Here is a 21,783-nt window from a genome sequence, read left to right as displayed (position 1 = left end):
TAAAACATTTAAACCCTGGAACCTGCAACAGCCAGTCCTGTCCCTGTTCTAGCCATGTCTCCGTAATAGCCACAACATCGAAGTCCCAGGTACCAACCCACGCTGCAAGTTCACCTACCTTATTTCGTATACTTCTTGCATTGACGTATACACACTTCAAGCCACTTTCCTGTTTACAGACACCCTCCTTGGAAATTGATGCCATGTTCCTAACCTCCCTACACTCCAGGCCCTGCACCCTGAAGCTACAATCTGGGTTCCCATGCCCCTGCAGAGTTAGTTTAAACCCCCCCCAATAGTCACATCAAAGTCCTTTCAAAGCACTTTGAGCTGTGAATCAAATTGTGAACTCAATAATCTCCCTCCTTTGTGGAATAATCAGTGTTAGAGCCTTTACGTTCAGCCAAGTATTCATAACAAGCTCAGACGTAGTGACAACCCTTTGGAAATGTCAACATAGAAATTATTGGAACTGCAGGGACAGCTGGCTTGTTTCTAAGCTACACCAGATGTCCTGTCGATCACTGCACTCCAACAGTAAGTGTTTACTTTTTTAAAATTTCAACTTACAGCTGTGGCCTGTTCCTTCTTTTCATTTTTAAAGAGGTTGTACAATTTAAATAATTTCAAATCATGACACTTAAACATTCTCATTGGAATGTTAGGAGTATTTACAGCTCCTGCAAAACTGTCATGGTTTCAACACTACAAGTCAAAGACTGTGCAGCAATGAAAATGGAGTGTGTTTTAACTTAGCACTGATGTCAAGCTGGTCTCCTGAGTTTAGTTTTCCTGCCTGTTTGATTCACACTCTGTCCAACTCTCCTTGCTAGCAAAAACAATGTATTCTAGAATTGGTGGTAGGACTTTCATATCAGGTCAAAAGATTCAAAATGTCAGGCCAATTCTGCAATTTTGTTTTGCCTTTAATGTGGACACTATTGGCTAGGGTAGATTTATTGCCTGCACTTAATTACCCTGCATAAGATGATGCTGAGATGTTTTCTTGAACTTCTGCAGTACTTGTAGTGTAAGGGTACCCACTGTGAGGGCAGGAAGTAAGTTCCAGGATTTCGACCTAGCTACAGTGACATATTTCGAAATCAGAATAGTGTAAGGCTTGGAGGGGAATTTGTACATAGTGATATTCCCATGTATCTGCTGTCCGTGTCCTTTTAGGATGTCAAAACTTTGGAAGTTGTGATCAAAGGACTATTGGTGTGTTGCGGTCATGCATCTAGTCGATGATATAGTGGCGATGGGAATGAAGGTTGAAGGTGGTGAGCAGCATATTAATCAGGTAGCCTGCTTTTTCCTGGATGGTGTCAAGCTTCAAGTGTTCTTGAGTGCAGTTCAGTTTCTGATCAATGGGCAATCACCAGGATGTTGATTATCTGGATGTTCATGGTTGAAATGTCAGTAGTTGGCGAGCACAATGGCTAGAGTCATTGCTTGGCACTTGTGTGATGCAAATGTTATTGATCATTAATCAGTCTGTGCCTCGATGCTGACTGGAACGTGTTGCATATGGACATCTACGTCTTCAGCATCTGAGGACATGCAAATGAAGCTGAACATGGTGCAATCATCAGTAACATGCCCACTTCTAACATCAGCATGGAGAGAAAATCATTGAGGTAGGTGGTTGGGCCTTGGACACTACCCTGAGCAATTCCTGCAGTGATGCGCTTTGGACTGAGCTGACTGACCTCCCACAGCAAACACCGATTTCCTTTTGTGTCACATATGACTCGAATCTGCTGATCTCCACTGATTCCAGTTTGACTCGGGGCTTTTTCCTGCTATACTAGGTCAAATATTACCTTGATATCAAGAATAATCACTCTCGGCTCACCTCTGGAATTCAGCTCTTTTGTCCATATTTGGGTCAAGGTTGGAGTGATACTTAGGTTAATTCTGACAGGGCTAATGAGCAGATTATGAGATAGGGTTAGGGTTAGGATTAGCAAGTGCTGTTAAATAGCTTCATTGATGAACCCTTCCACCACTTTGCTGATGATCAAGAGTGAACTGATAGAGCTGTGTCTGAATCATAGAGATGTACAACATGGAAACAGGCACTTCGATGTAACTCGTCCACGCTGACCAGATATCCTAAATTAATCTAGTCCCATTTGCTATCATTTGACTCTTATCACTCCAAATCCTTCTGAATCAGACACGGTTCCACTTGCCTTTTAAATTTTGCAATTGTTCCAGCCTCCACTACTTCTTCTGGCAGCTCATTCCATACACACACCATCCTCTGCATGAAGTAGTTGCCCTTTAGGTCCCTTTTAAATCTATCCCCTCTCACTTAAACCTATGCCCTCTAGTTTTGGACTCCTCTGGGGAAAAGACCTTTACTGTTCACCCTACCCATGCTCATGATTTTATAAGCCTCCACAAATGTCACCCCTCCGCCTCTGATGCTGCAGAGAAAATAACCCACCCTGTTCAACCTCCCCCATAGCTCAAATCTTCCAACCCTGGCAACATCCTTGTGAATCTTTTCTGAGCCCTTTCAAGTTTAACAACATCCTTCTGATAGGACAGAGACCAGAATTGCATGTAGTATTCCAAAAGTGACCTAACCAATGTCCTGTAGAGTTGCAGCGTAACCTCAGATATCCTATACTTAATGCTCTGACCAATAAAGGCAAGCATACCAAACACCTTCTTCACCACCTCGTCTACGTGTGACTCCACTTTCAAGGAACTATGAATCGGCACACCAAGGTCTCTTTGTTCAGCAGTGCTCCCCAGAACCTTACCATTAAGTGTCTGAGACCTGTCTCAATTTACCCTACCAAAATGTAGCACCTCACATTTATCTAGATTAAACTGCATCTGCTTCTCCTTGGCCCATCAGCCCATCTGATCAAGTTCCTGTTACACTCGGAGGTAACCTTCTTTGTTGTCAATTACACACCTATTTTGGGGTCATCTGCAAATTTACTAACCATACCCCCATCTTAATTTCCAAATCATTTATATAGATGACAAAAAGCAGTGGACCCAGCACCAATCCCTGTGGCGCACCACCGGCCATAGGCCTCCAGTCTGAAAAACAACCCTCCACCATCACCTTCTATCTTCTAGGCAATTTTGTAGCAAAATGGCTAGTTCTCCCAGAATTCCATATGATTTAATCTTATTAACGAGTCTTGCATGAGAAACCTTGTCGAATGCCTTACTCTGCCTTCATGAATCCTCTTTGTCACTTTTGCAAAAAAAAATCAAGTTAGTAAGACATTATTTCCCATGCATAAGGCCATGCTGATTATCCCTGATCAGTCCTTGCCTTTCCAAATACATGTAAATCCTGTCCCTTAGAATCGATTAGCTGGGTTGCATTTGCCCTGCTTTTTGTAGTGTCATACCTGGGAGATTATCTACATTATATAGTAGATGCCAAAGTCATAGCAGGACTGGAACAGCTTGGCTGGGGACAAGGTTCGCCTGTGAGCACAAATCTTCAGTATTATTTACCAGAATGTTGTCAGGACCCATAGTCTTTGCAATATCCAGTACCTCGTCTTTCTTTACATTGTTTGGAGGGAATCAAATTCATTGAAAATGGGCATCTCTTGCTGGAGACTTCAAGTTGAGGCCATGATAGAACATTCTCCTGGTCCTCTGTCTGAAGGTGGATGCAAATACCTCAGCCTAGTCTTTTGCACTGCTGTGCTGGACTCCTCCATTGTTAAAGGTATAGGTAGTTGTGCAGCCTCCTCCACTATTGAGTTCTTTAATTGTCCAATGTTGTTCATGACTGGATGAGGCAGGACTGAGATTATGAAATCTGGTCCATCAGTTATCGATCACCTATCCCTGTATATGATATGCCCCTTCTGCTGTTTGGCATATGAGCAGTCCTGGGAAGAAGTTACCAGGTTGCACCACATTCTTAACTGTTCCAGCACCTAGGCCCACCTGCCCTCTTCATTGAAGCTGGTTTAATGAATAGCCCCTCTTCCATCATTAATCTCTTTAATGGTGGAGTATGGGCTATGCTGGACTCTCAGTTACAGATTGTATCAGCATACAATTCCTCTGCTGCTGACAGGCCATAGTGAATCATCAATACACAATTCTGAATAACTACATCTACTCAAAGCCACACATGATGGAGGGTATTCTTACTGTGAAGCTGTGACTTTGTCCCACAGTGAGCGTGTGGTAACCAGTTCCACCGATACAGTCAGGGACAGACTCAACAACGACAGATAGATCGGAGAAGGTAAATTTTTCCCTCTTGGTTTTTCACCATCTGCTGCAGGCCCAGTCTAACAGCGATGTGCTTTAGTATTTGGCAAACTCAGTCAGCAGTGCTGCTACTGAGCCACTCTTAGTCATGGACATGGAAGTTCTCCATCCAGACACTGCTTGGTGCCCTTGTCACTCTAAATGCATCAAAGTTGAACACAACATGGAGGAAAGCTGATTCGTTAGTCAAGGGGAGATTGCCACATAGTCATCAGCAGCAGGTTTCCTTGCCTATGTTGGATCTGATGTGATGAGACATCATGAGATCCAGAGAGAATGTTAAGGATTCCCAAGGAAACTCTTTTTCAATTGTACACCAATATGCGACCACCTCAATCTTGCCTCTCCTCTCAGTGGGATGAAACATACTTTGGGATTATGATGGTGCTGACTGAGGTCAGATTCCATGAGTATGACTATGTTGAGCTGTCAGTTGACTAGTCTTTGGGACAACTTGCTCAATTTTGGCACAACCCACACAGAGCTTTACCCAAGGGAAACTTTGTAGGGTCGACAGGACTGGGTTTGCTGTTATAGTTTCCATGGTCAAGGTTGATGACAGGCTCATTGCTTTCTTTGAAGCAGTTTTGGTCCAACTGCATGGGTTGCTATGCCATTTCAGTCTGTTATTGCTTTGGGTCTGGAGTCAAGGTTAGGTCAGATCAAGTGAGGATGACAGATTTTGTTGCCTAAAAGACATCATTGGGTTTTTAAACAACAATCAAAATTAGTTACACTGGTCACAATTACATTAGGTTTTTATTTCAATCATTTTTGAATTCAAAATTCACCATCTGAAAATCAGTACATTCAGAATATTATCTAGGGCTCTGAACTATTAGTCCCATAATGTTAATAGTACACCAATGCCTCCCCTGAATTAGGACCGCCATAGGGACAGGAAATAGATTCCCAGCAGCTGTGTATCCTACCACCTTTTTCTTTTCTAAACTCCAGGGAATATGTCGCTCATTGTGCAAGATCAAATTGGCACCCAATATCTCTGGGTGAATTTTATATTTATCTATCTTCTCCACGTATGATCTCTTTGGAATAAAAGCTAATATGTCCTTTCTTTTCTATTTGCTGGCTGGAACATCCTCTTGAGAGATTTCATGCACAGGTAGACCACCCCCAGGTCTCTCTAAATGCAAACATTTCTGTATCTTACTACTGAAATCTTTTTGTTTAAATGTTTTGTACTAAACGTGGGTAAAATCACAAATTGTATTTTATCTGTCATGGTCTTGACCACTCACTCAACATATCTATGTCACTTTACTGTTTTGTTTGCATTTATCTCACCGCTTACTTTCCTACCTAACTTTATTGTTATACCAAACATCTTACACTTCAATCCCTCATTTCAGTCATTACTATCATTTACACATATTCTTCGTATGTGATGTACTATCCCCGCTCTTCAGCTTTTTACACTTGTTAACCATAGCAGCCTCCTTTCAATGTCTCTCATTCACTGTTCATTTTGGTGAAGCTGATTTCACTTAAATCTGTTGTTAACCGGCTGCTCATAGTCTGGGCTCCTCTGTAATAATTTCTCTTCCTCACAATGTTTAAAAAATTGAGAGTTCACATGCATGAAATACAAGAGTCATAATTATATTTTTCTACTGCCTAAGAATAAAGTTGTCTTATTTTAATAGAATATGCACTGTACTTCATCTAAACGTCAATAACTTACTTTAATAAACACGGTCATGTCTTTCTCAACAACATGCCAATTGCATTAAATGCCTGAAAAGTTACTATGTATTGTCTCAACAGACTGACTTTACAATTTGGAAGCAGCACAGAGGAGTTGAGAGACACTTTTATACCTTTTATAGCAATTATACTGTACCTAGATAGAATGGTTCATCTCTCTGGGATTAAGTTACTGCTCTTAGACTGAGAATTCCTGACAAGATTTTATCTCCAAGTTAAATGAGATTAAGTCCAATAAAACTCTAAGACACTTCTTATTTATTGATGTGACCTGTTCATTTTACTCACAAAGCGTTCCGTAATAAAGTAGGTGAGATAATTCATTTAAGACTGGCAGTGGTCATGTATGTTTATGACACTATCACAAACCCAGTGTATAGTGAATAGTGTGATATTGTTGTACTTGTATGGTATATATGGGTTAATCACATCACACAAGGTCAAAGCTTGTCCATTTCAGTCTAAGTACCCTTTCAACAGTGTGACAAGTCTTAATTACCTTCTGAGACTAAAAATTAACTATCACCAGTTTGCAGCATTATTCCTTCAGAATGTAATTGTTGATGGAGATAAAAATGTGAAAACCAAACATTTTATTTGTATCACACTTGCTGGTGCAGACACTGGATTGTATATTAATAATATCCTAACCTGATTGCTTAAGGGAATACACAGTTGTTTTCCCTGCTCGTACTTGACCCAGCCACCCTGCAGAGGATCCCATACCACTTGAATCTTCAACTTACAGCAATCGTCAGTTGTAAGGATAAGGGCAAAGACGAGGACAACCATATAGTAAAGACAGCACAATTTGTTGGGACTAAATTCTAGCCCAACATCCCACAAGGTTGCATTTGCAGAGACAAATTTAATATGTAGCTCCTATCAACAATCATACTTCCAACTTGTTCCTAATAACAGCAATTGTGTGCAAGAATAGTCAAGGTTGGTGATGGAGTCCATGGGCTTGTGGTAAATATCATTGATTACAGCACATCTTCTCCTATTAGCTGTCCATGTGCTGCAATCTAGTCCACTACCCAGTTATCCTCAACATTTCACTCTTTTCTGAAGCACTTTTCTGTGCAAACGCGACAGATGTGTAACCTGACATTTTACTTTCTCCCTTCTCAGAATCCAAAGTCCCTAAATACACCTTCCAAGTGAAACAGCAATTTATTGTACCTCTTTCAATTTAATAGACTGTATTTGCTATTCACTTTGTGGCGTCCTTTACATTGAAGAGACTTTGCAAAATACCTCAGATCAGTCAGCAGGCATGACACTGAGCTTCTTGTTACTTGCTATTTCAAGTTCCAACTTATACTCACAATCTTCTGTTTCTGTCATAACGAAGCCCAACAAAAGCTTGTGATACAGCTCCCTTCCTTTGACTCTGAACTTTACAGCTTTATGATTTAATCATTTCAGATCATACCATCTGCTACAAGATTTTGATTTCTTTCTTTACTCCTTCACTTTGCATTCAGACCACTGCTAATTTGCCTTTCACACCTCTTCTGCACACTTTTGTTTTAGTTATTCACTCATGAGATGTGGGTGCCATTGGCTGACTAACAGTTTTATTACCTGTTCCTAACTGAATTGAATTGAATTTGTTTTATTATCACGTACTCACATGAGTACAGTAGACAGTTAACAAGTCGCCATTTATAGCGCTGTCTTAGTTACAGAGGGACCTAGTTACAGAATCTTAGTTGTAAAGCAGAAAAATAAGGAAATCAAAGTTAGAAAGTTAAACATTACAGTCCTTCTTATTAAAAAAAAGAGAAAAAACAAAGAAACACAATTAACAGTTCAACACCACAGTCCATTAGCCCCTGACCATGCTGAGCTCGGGCTGCCCATTCTCACTGCCTTTCAGACTGTACCTGCTCCCACCGCTGCCACGGGATGCCTACTCCCTCTCTCACTGCCAGCCCCACCCACCAGGCTCACTCTCTCACCACCAACCCTCCCTCAGGCTGCCCGCTCCCTCTTTCACAGTCAACTCTCCTATGTCGCCTGCTCCCTCTCTCACCACCAAACCCCCCACCCCATGCTACCCGCTCCATCTCTCACTGCCAACCCCCTTTCTGCCAGCTCCCTCTTACACCACCAACCACTATATGCTGCCTCACCACCATCACCATCCCCTCCATGCTGCCTGCTCCCTCTCTCACCACCATCCCCATCCCCCCCATGCTGCCTGCCTGCTCCTTCTGTCACCGCCAAACCCTACCCCCAATGCTGCCTGTTCCCTCTATCACTGCTAACTACTCCCAAACCCCTGCACAATTGCAGCATAACCTCCCTGCTCTTAAACTCAATGCCTCAGCTGATAAAGGTAAGCATGCCTTCCTAATCACCTGTCCAGGTATATCTTAATGGATGGGTGAACGAACACACACAAACGTTCCCCTGATTCTTTTTGCTTCCCAGAGTCCGACCATTCATCATGCATTCCCTTACTCTGTTTGTCCCATCTAAGTGCATCATCTCACACTTATCGAGTGAGATGAACCATTTCCTTGGTTGGTCGTTACTAGGTTAATTTCAAAATGATCCCTTGCTTTGCATTTTAGCTCTCCCTCAGATCCAAGAGGAACCAATTTAACCAAATTACCAACGTGACCTTCACAACATGCTAATGCTCAGACCCAGGCTGGGGTACATGAAAACTTTCAGTCCTACCAGCAAAATGCCAACAAGTTGAAATTGACTTTTTAAACTCCTGACCTGGTATATTCTTCAAAGAGAAAAGGAGGGTGGGCTGCTGTAGAGCAGAGGTTGTCAGCCCCTCATTATCTTTATAGTCCCACGAGACCACAGACCAGTCTTTTTGAAATTGCTTTGACACATCCCATCAGTCCCACACAAAACTGCTGCCAGCTGCTAATGAATTTGTATCCACAGTTATTTTGTCTCTCCTGCTGTCTTACAATCATACAGACTGGAAACAGACCTTCAGTCTAAACAGCTGACAATAATCCCAAACTAAGCTGGTCCAACCTAAACGTTTAGCCCATATCCCTCCAAACATTTCCTATTCATATGCTTATCCAAATGCCTTTTAAACATTGTAACTGTACCTGCATCCACTACTTCATCTAGAAGTTCATTTCACACACGAACCATGCTCTGTGTAAAAATATTGCCCCTCATGGCTTTTTTAATCCTTTCCCCTCTCATCTTAAAAATATGTCCCCTAGTCTTAAAACCCCCATTCTAGGGAAAAGACACTTGCCATTCACTTTATCCATAGCCCTCATGATTTTATAAACCTCTATAAGGTCACCCCTCAACCTCCTGTATGCCAATGAAAGAGAAAAAAAAAATTGGAACTAAGGGCTTAAAATGCCTGTAATACTTTAAGTCTGTAACCCATTATCGTAACACTGCGTTGAAACTACTCAACTGAGCCCCAAAAGCCCTCTGAGCTACATAATGTAAAGATGTGCTGCTACCCTCTGCATGAAAAGATTCCTTCCTATTTCAGCCTGAAATGGTCTGGCCCTTATTGAGAGACATATTCCCTTGCGCTAGACCATCCATCTGTCCTGCATCTGCGTGTGAAGTCTGAGAGGAATTTTCTACATTTCAAGAGATAATGTCTCATTCTTCTGAATCTCAGAGAATACAGGCCTGGTACCCTCAACCTCTTGGTGCATTCTTCCAGTCTCCTGCCTATCCTCAACCTCTTCTCATAGACCAAATCCTACCATACTAGGAATCAGTCGGGTAAACCTTTATTGTACTCCGTCTGTGACAAGTATTATGAGCAGAAAACTAGGGCTGGATTAGTTTTCCTGTCCTTCCTCTAACAGCACATTCATCCGCTCCCCACCATTCGATTAAAAAGATTCATTCTATTTGGTAAAACAGACTTGCCAATCCAGTGTATGCACTTAACTGCTATTCTGCTGGCTAAAAAGGATTCAACAGACAGATATTCTTGAACTTTTCACAATTAGGTCAAGTTTATTGATCTGAAACTGATCTCACTAAAAATATTAAATGGTCAATACACATCTAGAATTGCAATACATGCACCGAATTCAACATACACTGCTGCAGATTATAGATTGAGGTATGCAAACATGTCCAAATACTAAATCATGAAAAATAAATGAATCAGTTGAGAGCTTGGACCTGGCTTTCTGATCTGGCTGTTAGGCTTGCAGGCTTTTGGTTCTCAATTGAGAATGTCTTTCAATGTGCAGATGGAATGTACCTTTACTTCTGGAGACACTGTTGTAGAAAGTCAGCAGCTTTTCCTGTATAATCATTTGTCTGCTTGGAGAGAGGCAGACACAGTTTAGAACCCAGCAGACAGTACGAGAGGCCTGGCTGCTGGGGGAGATGGAATGAGACGGAGAAGGAGAGCAGTCTTTTCCTCTCTCCTCTTGTTTAAATCACTGCAACTTGGTTGGTCACATGATCACTTTCTAAAAGTTCTGAAATCTGTTGCTTATTCCAAGATGTAATTTTGGTTTAGCATACCTGCTTTTGTTTCATGCCCACAGGTAAAGATGACTTTAATCTCTTGCTACATATTTTGAATCTCTACTTCTGATAAGGTAGGATGAAAGCTGTTTATATCTCCCCACTGATTTATCTTATCTAATGGTTCTCATAGGCCAGAGGTCGCCATGTCATGGAATGCAGCGGACACAGAAATGCATATTTTAATGTGAGTCAGTGTCCCTTTGTTTCAACGCAATGTTCTTTTTCAGCTAAAATTGCCTTTCAAAAGTCCAAAATGAGATCTTGGCTGATGAAATTCAGAATTCATGAATAGGGTGATTTACTTAGCCATTTCAGAGGGCAGTTAAGAGTCAATCACACTGCTATGCACCTGGAATCACATGTAGGTAACAATGGCAGACTTCCATCCTTAAGGGCACTAGTGAACCAGACAGCTTTACATAACTAGTTAGGGCGCTTCTCCAGGGTACAGTATATCTTTCCTGAAACAAACTGTTCAAACTATTCCAGACACAGGCTTGCCAAGGTGCTATATAACTGAAACAAGATATCTTTATTCGTGCACTCAAATCTATCCGCAACAAAAGTCAACAGTTTTTCTCTCTCCACAGATACTGCCTGGTCTGCTGAGTATTTCCAACACTTTTTTCTTTCTATTTCAGTTTTGTAATACTTGCAATCCTTTGCTAAGGTAAAGGCACCCACAAGACAGGAATTAATGGGATGTACAAAACCGATGGAAAAAGTAGTGTGTAATATTAGTTAGTTTGTTGGATCAAGTTGTATTTATATGATCTGACTTTTTTTTGATAGATCTTATTTAAGGAGTATGATGGATGCTGTGATAATTTGTCACAAAGGGATCATAAAATATGGAACAGTTAAACCACACAATCTGATACATTGTAGAAGGGAACTGGAATCTGATGATCTACTCTCTGACAGTCGGGCAGGCTGTCTCCCTTTCTTTTCTTCCTCTGTAGGTGTTAGTCAAATCTACAATGGCAAGGATTGTACCTCATGAAGAGCACTTCGTGGAGGTTGTAGCAGACAAATACAAATCAGACATCACTCTGGTATGTGCTGAAGTCGTCCATGCATTCGAATGCAACAATCTGCTTAATAATACTGGGACAGCATGGATCTGACCTTGAATTTGATTTTTGGTTTGATTTGATTTATTATTGTCACATGTGCCAAGATAGAGTGTAAAATATTATTTTGTGTGCTAACCAGACAAATCATACCTTACATGATCACATCAGGGTAACAGAACAGAATGCAGAATATAGTGTCACAGCTACAGAGAAGGTGCGGAGAAAAGTTAAAACTCTCATATATGAGAGGTCTGTACAAAGTCTGATAACTGCAGGGAAGAAGCTGTTCTTAAATCTGTTGATATGTGTTTTCAAACTTCTGTATTTTCTGTCCAATGGAATGGGATGGAAGCATGTATAACTGGGGTGGAAGGGACTTTTGATTATGTTGGATGCTTTCCCAAGGCAGCAGCCAGTGTAAACAGAGTTAATGGATGGAAGGCTGGTTGTGATTGGGTTGGGCAGAGAGGGATAGTATTCAGTCAGGTCTCCAGTAGATAGCCTTACAGTAGCCACCATGTGCTTCATCGCTGTTGTTCAAAGATTGGTGGCACAGTAGGTGGACAGAATGAAGACATGGTTATTGCTGCAAGGAAAGTGGACACTCAGCAGTGTGATATGCTGACCATAGTAACATAACAATTCAATAGTGACTGGTACTTTCAGTGCTTTTGGTACATCTAAGGACCTGCCCATGACCACATGCAAGCAATCAATGGCACCCTGCACCCACGGAAAAGCTCAATAGTTGGCCTAGCACACAGGCATGCTTCCTGCTTCTGTCTCTATGAAAAGACAATGACAATCTCTTGACTGGCTATTGTGCCTCTATAGTTTTGCAAGGATGGAGGACAAAGAGAAAGATGTCTGCTTTGTCTCCACTTCCAGTGTGCAGGGACCCACGGGCAGAAAATGTTCCATCTCCCATTTAGTTTGGTAACCACTGACAATGTCATCCCTGCCCAGTGCTACTGTCACCAGGGACTGCACACAGAAATAAAATAAGAGTGGTCTGAGGACAGATATTTGGGATATACATCAACTAACTGTGAGAGATTAGGAAGAGAAACCATTGGTAGTGTTTCTCTGGTTAAGATTCAATAGATAAACATGAAAGCAGGAGAATGCAGTCCCATCCAGCTGAACAACAGTGAAGAGGATTCAAGGATTGACGGTGTGATTGACAGGCTCAGAGATTGTAGCCAGGTTCAGGAGGATAAGGGATAATAGTTTGCCTTTCTCCCATTCACAAAAGTTGTCATTTGTGACTTGGATAAGAGCCACGTCAGTAGTGACAGGGATAGATACCTGATTGGAGAATTCTAACATGGAGTCCTGGAAAAGGTGCTTATAATTCAGTAGGGATTCAAGGACACTGGAGAGGACAGACAGGTGAAAAGCTAGGTTGCTAGGATGATAAAGAGCAAATCTTGAATATATGGAGAGAACAGCAGATTCTAAGAAGTAGGAAGAGATTGGGAGTCAGTAGTTCAGTAGAAGTAGGGGCAAGAGGGTAAGAGGTGGTTTCTTATACAAGATGAGATTGAAGATGACATGATGGAGATAGGAGAAAAACTAGAGTAAGATACAACTTCATAGCTGTGATTGTGTGTGCCAAGGTTGGGTTGGAGAGTAGAAGGGTTCCTATAGGAAGGAAGTACAGCCATGTTGCAAAGAAACCCATGAGTTCCTCAGTTGCTGTTAGAAGTGAGGGTGGAGACGACAGAAGAGAAGTATTTAAGAACATAGTTCATATTCCAGGATTATCATCGAATCCAGTGATGAATGACCTAGCACTTGTCCACCATATCTATTCTAGTCCACATCACTTGGACTGAAGCAAACAGAAATAACCAGCGAAATAGCCATTGTCAATAGCAATGCAGACACATGCTTAGAAGATCATTTTGGGATCAAATAAGACATCAGAGTCTGGTTCAGGTTCCCATATCACCTTGCAGAGCGATGAAATTCAGAGTTAGGGACTAAATCTTTTAGCAAGGACCAAAGAAAATTGCTTCCATCTTACTAATATTTAACTCTTATTTACTACTTCTTTCTGGGGAGATAGGCATTGCTCGTATTTGTCGTTTTAATTGGAGTGATTTACTTAGCCATGTCAGAGGGCTGTTAAGAGTGCACTTAGAATCATATGTAGGTAACAATGGCATCCTTAAAGGGCATTAGTGAACCAGATGGGTTTAGATAATGATCTGTGACAGCCATCATGGTTACTATAATTCAGATTAGTTTTATATTCCAGATTTATTATTTGAATTCAAATTTCTCCAGCTAACAAGGTAGTATTTGAAGCCATGTTCTCAGTACATTAGCCTGGGCCTCTAGATTACTATTCCCGTGCCATTATTTCTGTGTCATTAAACTGAAGGAAAGTTTTGCCATACATTACTGGATGTTGGGCAAGCAGTCTGATGCTGAGAGATGTGGTGATGTGTTACAGCTAGATGTCGGCAGTGTACATTTGAAACCCGCTGCTGAGCTTGATGCATAATACTGCATCACAATATATCTCCTTCCTGATTCTCCTCACTTGACTGGAAGCAATGCAACTTCCTTGGAAGAGATGGAAATTACACTAAAAACTTAATCCAATTGAAGGAAATAAACTTGAAAAGTTTGAACAGCATTGATGCAACCCCAGAAATTAAGCATATTGCCCGATTCTCAGACTACACAATCTAAATTCAAGTCACAGGGCTCGTTAAAAATATCAAGTCCTTATCAAAAGCTTCTGAAAAAGATCAAATAAAATCTTAAATGAAGGCATTAAAAGATAGTTCAATGGACAAATGTAATTGTGCCACCGTAACAATGGTTGAGGGTTTGTACTTGGCTTCAATACTCAATTGAATATTAAAACTTCCATTTATTGAGAAAAAGTGGCTTATTTCAGAATGCATTTGTTTGCTCATGTAAAGTACTGAATAAAGTACATTTAGTTGGTAGGAAATTCACGGGCATACTTTAGTGAAGCTTTTGAATTGTTTCCTTGGAAGTTCGCAGAGGAGTGCAGTTAGACCTAATTCCCATGAATCTACAAGTAATAACAAACAAATGCACTGAAGTTTCTTCCTTTTTTACCATTAAGTGATGCTATTACATTTATATGGATCACAGAAATCAGTCTTGGAGAATAGAATAAAAGAAACCTAAGTGAAATAATATCTGTCGCTAAATTGGTTTGAGAATATCTTTTTACTGATTAATTGCACAGTTGAAGGAACTTAACTCTAAATTCCTTCTTCAAGATTGCAAGGACTAAACACCTTAACACATTTGTGGATGATGTGTAAGGAGTCTCTGTCGCTGACTAAAACTTCTTCATTCTCATGTATCAATCACTGGCACCAAAGGATTAGGTAGATATTACTTTTAGTCTCTTGGTTAAGAAAGAAATTGAGGTCAAAGCAAAGAGGAATAACATCAAGTAAAACTGTGAAAATGTATACCTTGAGTTTACGAACAGCATCCTTCACAATTTCTGTACCCTTTGGTTGTTCAACTTCAGAATTGCCAAGAAACTGCAAGAGAGAATTGTAATTTATAGAATAAATATCTGCTCAACATTAAGCTTCAAAGCATCCAGCTACACTTCTATTGAGAAGGCAGTTCAAGGTCTATCTGTAATGACACTAGCAGTAACAAAAAAAACACAAAAGAACTAATGCAGCATTCAGAGTTGGGTGACTTGTTACAAACAATTGAACTGTTTATAAATCATAATTCAAATAAAAGAACAAAATAAAACACTTCAGCACTTCCAAATTTCAGTTGGATCTTCTCCCCAACAAATTGCCCTGAAGCAAAGATATTTTCCCCAATGAAAAGATTTGATGGAAACCAAACCTTCAACTACATTGATGTGAATTCTCCCAGCCTTACAACCCCTGACATACTGTTACATAAAAACTAAAATGCAATCAACTTTATCTGAGTGTTGCCCGTACATTTATCTTTTAAAATGGTTACTTTTTCAAAGACTCAGAATGTTTTGTTCATATTGTTGAAGAACTTATTAAATTACAGCTCCTGGAATACAGTGTATGCACACTTTTTTTTAAATCAAGTACTAAGTATATTCTTGACAGAATGGCACAATATTCCTTCAGCACTGTTGAGGTTTCTCATCGGGAGAATCTTCTGAACTTTTGCATCTGGAGATATGAGTAAACAGGATTTACAACAAATACCCAGAATAAACATCCTATCATTCTTGAACAGAAGTATGTTACACGTATAATTACATTAGAGCTGAATGTCATTTCTCATTAATGCACTTCTAACAATATCTTTGTCTATATGCATCCAGACTCTTGTAATGGCTCCACACCCAGAGTAAGGAGCACATACCTAAACAGCCAGCTAGTATATAAAAATGATTATAAAATTAAGCCCAGAATTTTGGGTGAAGCAGGAAATAGTTATTTCACCTCTGGGATAGTTTTTCAGCAATTTATTTTCTTTATTTATCCTCACTGACACTTGCACTATATTTTCAATTAGGATGTAATTTTTTTTTCTTTTTGTTAGGATGTCACTTTTCTTTGACACCGATACAACTCATTAAAATTGAAAAGCTTCTCTAGTAGCAGGTTCATAAACAAGTGTATGAGTGATGGTTAAATATGTTGAAATTTTAATTTACATACTTAGAGAAGGAACAAATAGCCTGAGTTCCATGCATTCCCTGGGCCCTGATTGTTTATGCTCCTGCCAGTTTGCTTCTTGGTTTTTACAGTCAGGAATGCTAATGAGACATACATTCAGGCATAAATTGTCATCAGTAAAATGGTTACTTGATTGCCTGCTATGTTGTGTGAAACCTATTCAGTAAACCTTCACAGGAAATCCTAACCTGCACTTCACCATGCCCTCTTCCTTTCCAATGAGACATCAATTCAAACTGGGATACCATTTTACAAACATTAGCAACATTCTGGTTGTTGTCCATGTATCCATCCTTCAAGAGCTCAGAAAGTAAACCTTGAATGACTGTCTAAATATTGGAAAGAATGATGACTAAACTTAGTTGAGCTCATGGTGGCCTATGGGGCTACAGTTTTATGACCAAAAGCAGAAATCATAATCCACTGTTTTGTTCCAGTAGTTTCCAGTGTGGAAGTTGGCTGGAGAGATGAAGGAAATAGCTGTTTACTCCTCATGGATATTGGGCAGTGGCAGCCCCAGCAGTAGGCCAGATTCACTTTTAAGGCCAAGCTTCATCAGCATAGCCGTAGGATTGAGTTATATTTTATCAAGAATTTTGACTCGATTCAAGTGAAGAATCTAGTTAACTCTTTTATTAAACTTAATAATCATAGAACACCTTCTGTAAGGAAGATTAGTTCCATGGTCAGATCAAAATTAAGGTTATGGATTTATGATGTTAGAGCTGTTTTATGGCTCAGACTAAACTCAGGCAACTGAATATCAACATAGTTTGGCGTGAAAAGTCTTCAGTCAAGGATACAGCTCTTAAAGTGGTTTAAATTTTGTAACTTAAAGTATGCAACCGGCCTATATACATTATTTTTGAGCTTTCTGTATTTTGATATATCATGCAATTGTACCTTGTAGTAATATACTGCAGAATGGAATTGTTAACTCGAGTCCTATTTCTTTTGTTGACTAAAAGAAGTGAATACAGTACAGATTGAAAGTAACCTCCATTAACTTGCTCCAGGCATCATCATCATTGTGGAATCACACAAATATAGCTCACAAACATATTAAAAGTCTTTGGACTTTTCCAGATTGCTTAGATGTACTGTATCGGTTGGAATATTTGCGATGATATTCATCACTAGGATGTGTCACCACAATAGATGCATAAGTTACTCTACTGGTGATCCATTACCTTTGCAGTTATCAATAAGGGTTATAAACTAAGAGGGACAATCAGTCATAAAAGGGATAATTCCACAGGATACTGACACTTCAAGGTTCAAGTTGAATATAGAAGGAAATAGTATCATTAAGATGACCATCAGTTTTCCAGAAACCAGTCAGGGCACGCACTGTTTCATCAAGCTGCAATTGATCATGTACGATTCACACAATGACAAACCAATTGGAATTCAGGATGCCTCAAATCATGAATGGCGGAGGAGTGGGGGGTGGTAATGACGAGCAATGGATAGTCAATGGAGCCCTCTTAGTATGTCCATGCACAGGAAGAAAGAACAGATTGAAGTTGTCCTTCTATCAGTAAAAAAAAATGAGACATGTCCAGTCAAACAAAAGTTGAGAGCTAGTATTGGTTTTAGAATCAACTCAAATTACCATCTTAAATAGTAAAATCAATTTTGTTTGTATTTGTTTAGTTAAAACTTACTTTTATAAATATTTTTATTGAAAGGCTTTTTAAAATCTTTCACAAAACATTTAAGCAAAACAGTAAAAAAACAGTACAAAGAACAAGGTCACAACAGATTACCATTGTTACTGAACAACCCATTATCCTACCAAACAAACCTATCTATTTGATTAAAACTAAACTACAAACATATTGAATAAATACTAGCTTAAATTACATTCAAGTTACTTAAATTAGATGATGTCTTACAACTTTATTCTGTCTTACTCATCACACCTCCACTGAGGCTCCCATCCCTGGGACTATCCCCTCCAGTACCCATATTCTTTTCCTTCCAGTCTCCTCCTCCCAGGGCCCCATGGGCACCCATCAAGACTCCCATGGCTTTACCATGGCCCTGACTAATATTGCCGACAAGTCAGTTTCAATATAATTTAAAAAGGGCCGCCACATCTTATAAAACTTCCATTTTGTGGTGCACCATATTTGTGAGGTAATCTTCGGGGAGATGCTCCATCACCAGCTTACTCCACCCCATAAGACTGGCCGGTTTTTCTGACGTCCAATTTAGTAAAATGTTCTTCCTCACACAATGGGCAAAGATATTACACAGTCTCTTCCCACGTTCCCCCAGAGAGGGCAAGTTTGGCAGTCCCAAAAGAAGAATTACTGGATCCATGTTAATTTCAATCTCCAGAATGTCCTTTAACTCCCTTACAATATTACTTCAATATCTTTGGATCTTGCAACATGACCAATAACAATGTGTGGGAGTGCCTATATTAATGTTTTGTTAAAACTTAAAACATTTTGAGAAACATGTCAAAGCATACTTGCACCCCAATAGGTTTCCAACTCATCAGGATCAGATGATGTTATGGATTGCTTCTCTCCCAAAATGAACTCAGCTCATAATTGCAACTGACTTAGCTCTTACAATTGATGTTAGCTGTAAATGTTTCATTAGGATGACAGGTCATAATTAGCACTAGCCTACTGCACTAATATAGTATCAACTGTACTGTAGGCAGGTTAAGTCCATTGTGTAATGTGGGGGAAAAGCTGTGATCTGTGTTGCTTCTGCAAAACCTATAACAGTAAACCTGCTTCTCAAAGACACCACAAAAATATGGAAGATCTCTGACAGATAGTTTTTGGTTGGGCTACCATGTGACACACCTGAGAAGTGTGAGCTAGAAGGCTTAATATCCAAATAAAGAATAGGGATGAAATTGCAAATCACAGAGAGCTCATTATTACCAGCCCATCCTAGCACCCGGCAGCCCCGTGTCTGGAAGCAAGGCAGGGGCAATTCTAGCATGCAACCATGCCTGGAATAAAACAGTGATCCCATTATTCGGAACATGTTTTTGAGCTCACGCAGCCAGCCTGGAAATCTTCACCTCAGGAATGAAAGTCTGAGCCCAAATCTATGGAAACATTATTGCATTATTTTTAGAAAATAAAACTTAAAAAATTAATTTCTCAGCTGCTTAGACTAACTTCTTTACTTTGCAAGAAGTGAAACACAACAGCAATTTGCTCAGAAGCCAACTGACTCAGTCTGCCTGTGGTCTCAGAGTTTGACTTCTTTATCTCTCACTTTTTCGAGTTCTGATACGCCACAGACTACTTTCATCTGCTGACTCTCACCTTAGTGAAAAGGCAGGTATTGAACCCTAGCATTACTATATCTTGGGCCTGTGCTCCCAATTTTATCCTGGTCCATTCTCTCCTCAATCTCCAATTCAGCTTTGTCCACTCTGGAGTTGGTGGTTCACCTCTATCAAACTTGCACTCTACCTGGCAGGAGATCTTTGATAACCTAGTGTGGCTCAGAGAAACAACTGCTTTTGTGCAGGACCAGAGGTTGTCCCAGAAGGGAAAAGAACCAGGAAAACCTGCAAATGGCACGCACTGGCCTGAAGCATCTTGTATATTTCAAAATGGAGCACCATTGCCCATTTAATGATTTAATTTTAATGGGGAAACGTGGATCATGAGCTTGGACCATGAGAAGACCATTGGTAGAATACTGCACACTTACAAAACAGATCCTTGCCAAAATGGAACTTGTGGAGAGAATGTGCAATTCGGGAAAACTATCAGTTGGCAATTTCAATCAATAGTTAAGAATCAAAAGGCATTTGGATCAAATCTGGAATCAGAAAGAGTTACTTCTTCTTTCTGATTTTGTTTGCATGTTCTAACAAATCCAACCAAACCAGCAGAAAATGTGAGCATTAAGGAGGGTGAAAATCTCAGGCACTGGAGGCATGCGGGTCAAAGCTTCCCTGTGTACAGGCGGTACCACTGTCTCCTTCTCAGATCCACTGTCAGCTCATTGACAGATAAGCATCAGTGACCAGGTCAAACGGACTTCAACAGCCAAAGTCAGTCACAGAAAGAGTGAGGAGAAAGTGAGGTCTGCAGATGCTGGAGATCAGAGCTGAAAATGTGTTGCTGGAAAAGCGCAGTAGGTCAGGCAGCATCCAGGGAACAGGAGAATCGACATTTCGGGCATAAGCCCTTCTTCAGGATTCCTGAAGAAGGGCTTATGCCTGAAACGTCGATTCTCCTGTTCCCTGGATGCTGCCTGACCTGCTACGCTTTTCCAGCAACAGAAAGAGTGAGCTCATGTTCTTTGGGATCTGGGTTGATGGATCTTTTTTGCACCATCAGGTCATACGGCTTTTGGAGAGGCTGGGATGTGCCCCAAAACTGAAACAAAACCTGTGATGTGTGAGTGATGCTTCTTCCCCATTGCAGTTAATACCCTGCCATTTCAGGGTGAGGTGATCTTGGTATTGCTTTGCTAGCCTATCCCTGACACTTGCACTTTGGCAATCACCAAAACCATTTACTGCTTTGTCTAGAGAATCAACATGGACTATGTTTGTAGGGATTCAACGTACAAATCTCCAGACAACAGAGAATGAAAATTTAGCTACTGTATCATTCATCCCAAAAACCAACTTTATATATGGTTATATCAAGTTGCTATCAGGTTTTCCATTCCCAAAACACCAAGTGTCGCTAAGTGCTGAGTCCTTGGTGTCCCAAAGTGTGGTCATGACTACATTGTCACTTCAGTGACCCTGGGCTGTGTCGCATCAGCTGTCCTCATGGATAGGCTTATGCACAAACGTACCATATCAGGCAGTGGTCTGCACTGAACATTTGCAAAGTGTACAAGAGAACTAGATAGTGGATCCTGACGAATCACGAGCAAACTGTCAAAATCATCTGGCAGCATTCCAAATACCAAGACTTACAAACAAGCATAAAGACTCAGTTCAACTGGTGGTGAAAAAGGTTGTTCCCGTTAGTTACTTTCTGCATGTCAGAGTTACAGACCCACTGCACATAGCCCTCGAGGCAGCTGTGGTAAGGAATTGGTTTCTGAAATGGCCCTTTGCAAAGAAAGCCCAGAAGGCAAAAGGATCTTCTTAAAACTCGCTAACAAAAAAATGTCTTTTCTTAATTCTGAACTGTTCCATGATATGGGACGCTGTGCTCTACGGCCTGTTCTCCAGGACAAACACCGAGACAAATATTAACTGCTACTGGACCTCCATTGGCCTGAAGATAGATATGCTTTGGTCTACCTGAAACTTGGTGTTTATCCAGTTCAAGGAGCTGTACTGACTGGCACTTTCCATGGTCCAGAACTTTTGTTTTGCTCATTCACAGAATATGGACATCACAGACTGGGCCAGCATTTATCGTCCATCCCTAGCATCCCTTGAGAAGGTCTTGGTAAGCTGTCTTGTTGCACCACGGTGATCAATTTAAAATATGCACACATGGTTTTAAAATCTAGAGAATCAGACACCAGTTTACCTAATCAGCCCATCCTGATATTTA

The 21,783-nt window shown here is 40.4% G+C and overlaps 1 protein-coding gene across 8 annotated transcripts in view; it reads right to left on the bottom strand.

The window, feature by feature from the left end:
- gulp1a (GULP PTB domain containing engulfment adaptor 1a) overlaps nucleotides 1–21,783 on the bottom strand; it is a 379,864-nt gene that overhangs the window by 100,647 nt on the left and 257,434 nt on the right. For all 8 annotated transcript variants that reach the window (XM_043704094.1, XM_043704098.1, XM_043704097.1 and 5 more), the window contains one exon: nucleotides 15,050–15,121. In XM_043704094.1, coding sequence (XP_043560029.1) covers nucleotides 15,050–15,121 — 72 coding nt within the window. The remainder of the gene's footprint in view (nucleotides 1–15,049; nucleotides 15,122–21,783) is intronic.

Source organism: Chiloscyllium plagiosum, chromosome 14 (assembly GCF_004010195.1).
Source record: "Chiloscyllium plagiosum isolate BGI_BamShark_2017 chromosome 14, ASM401019v2, whole genome shotgun sequence".
NCBI classification, from domain to species: Eukaryota; Metazoa; Chordata; class Chondrichthyes; order Orectolobiformes; family Hemiscylliidae; genus Chiloscyllium; species Chiloscyllium plagiosum.
Note: the sequence above shows the minus strand (reverse complement) of the source record. Positions and strands in the feature narration are given on the sequence as shown.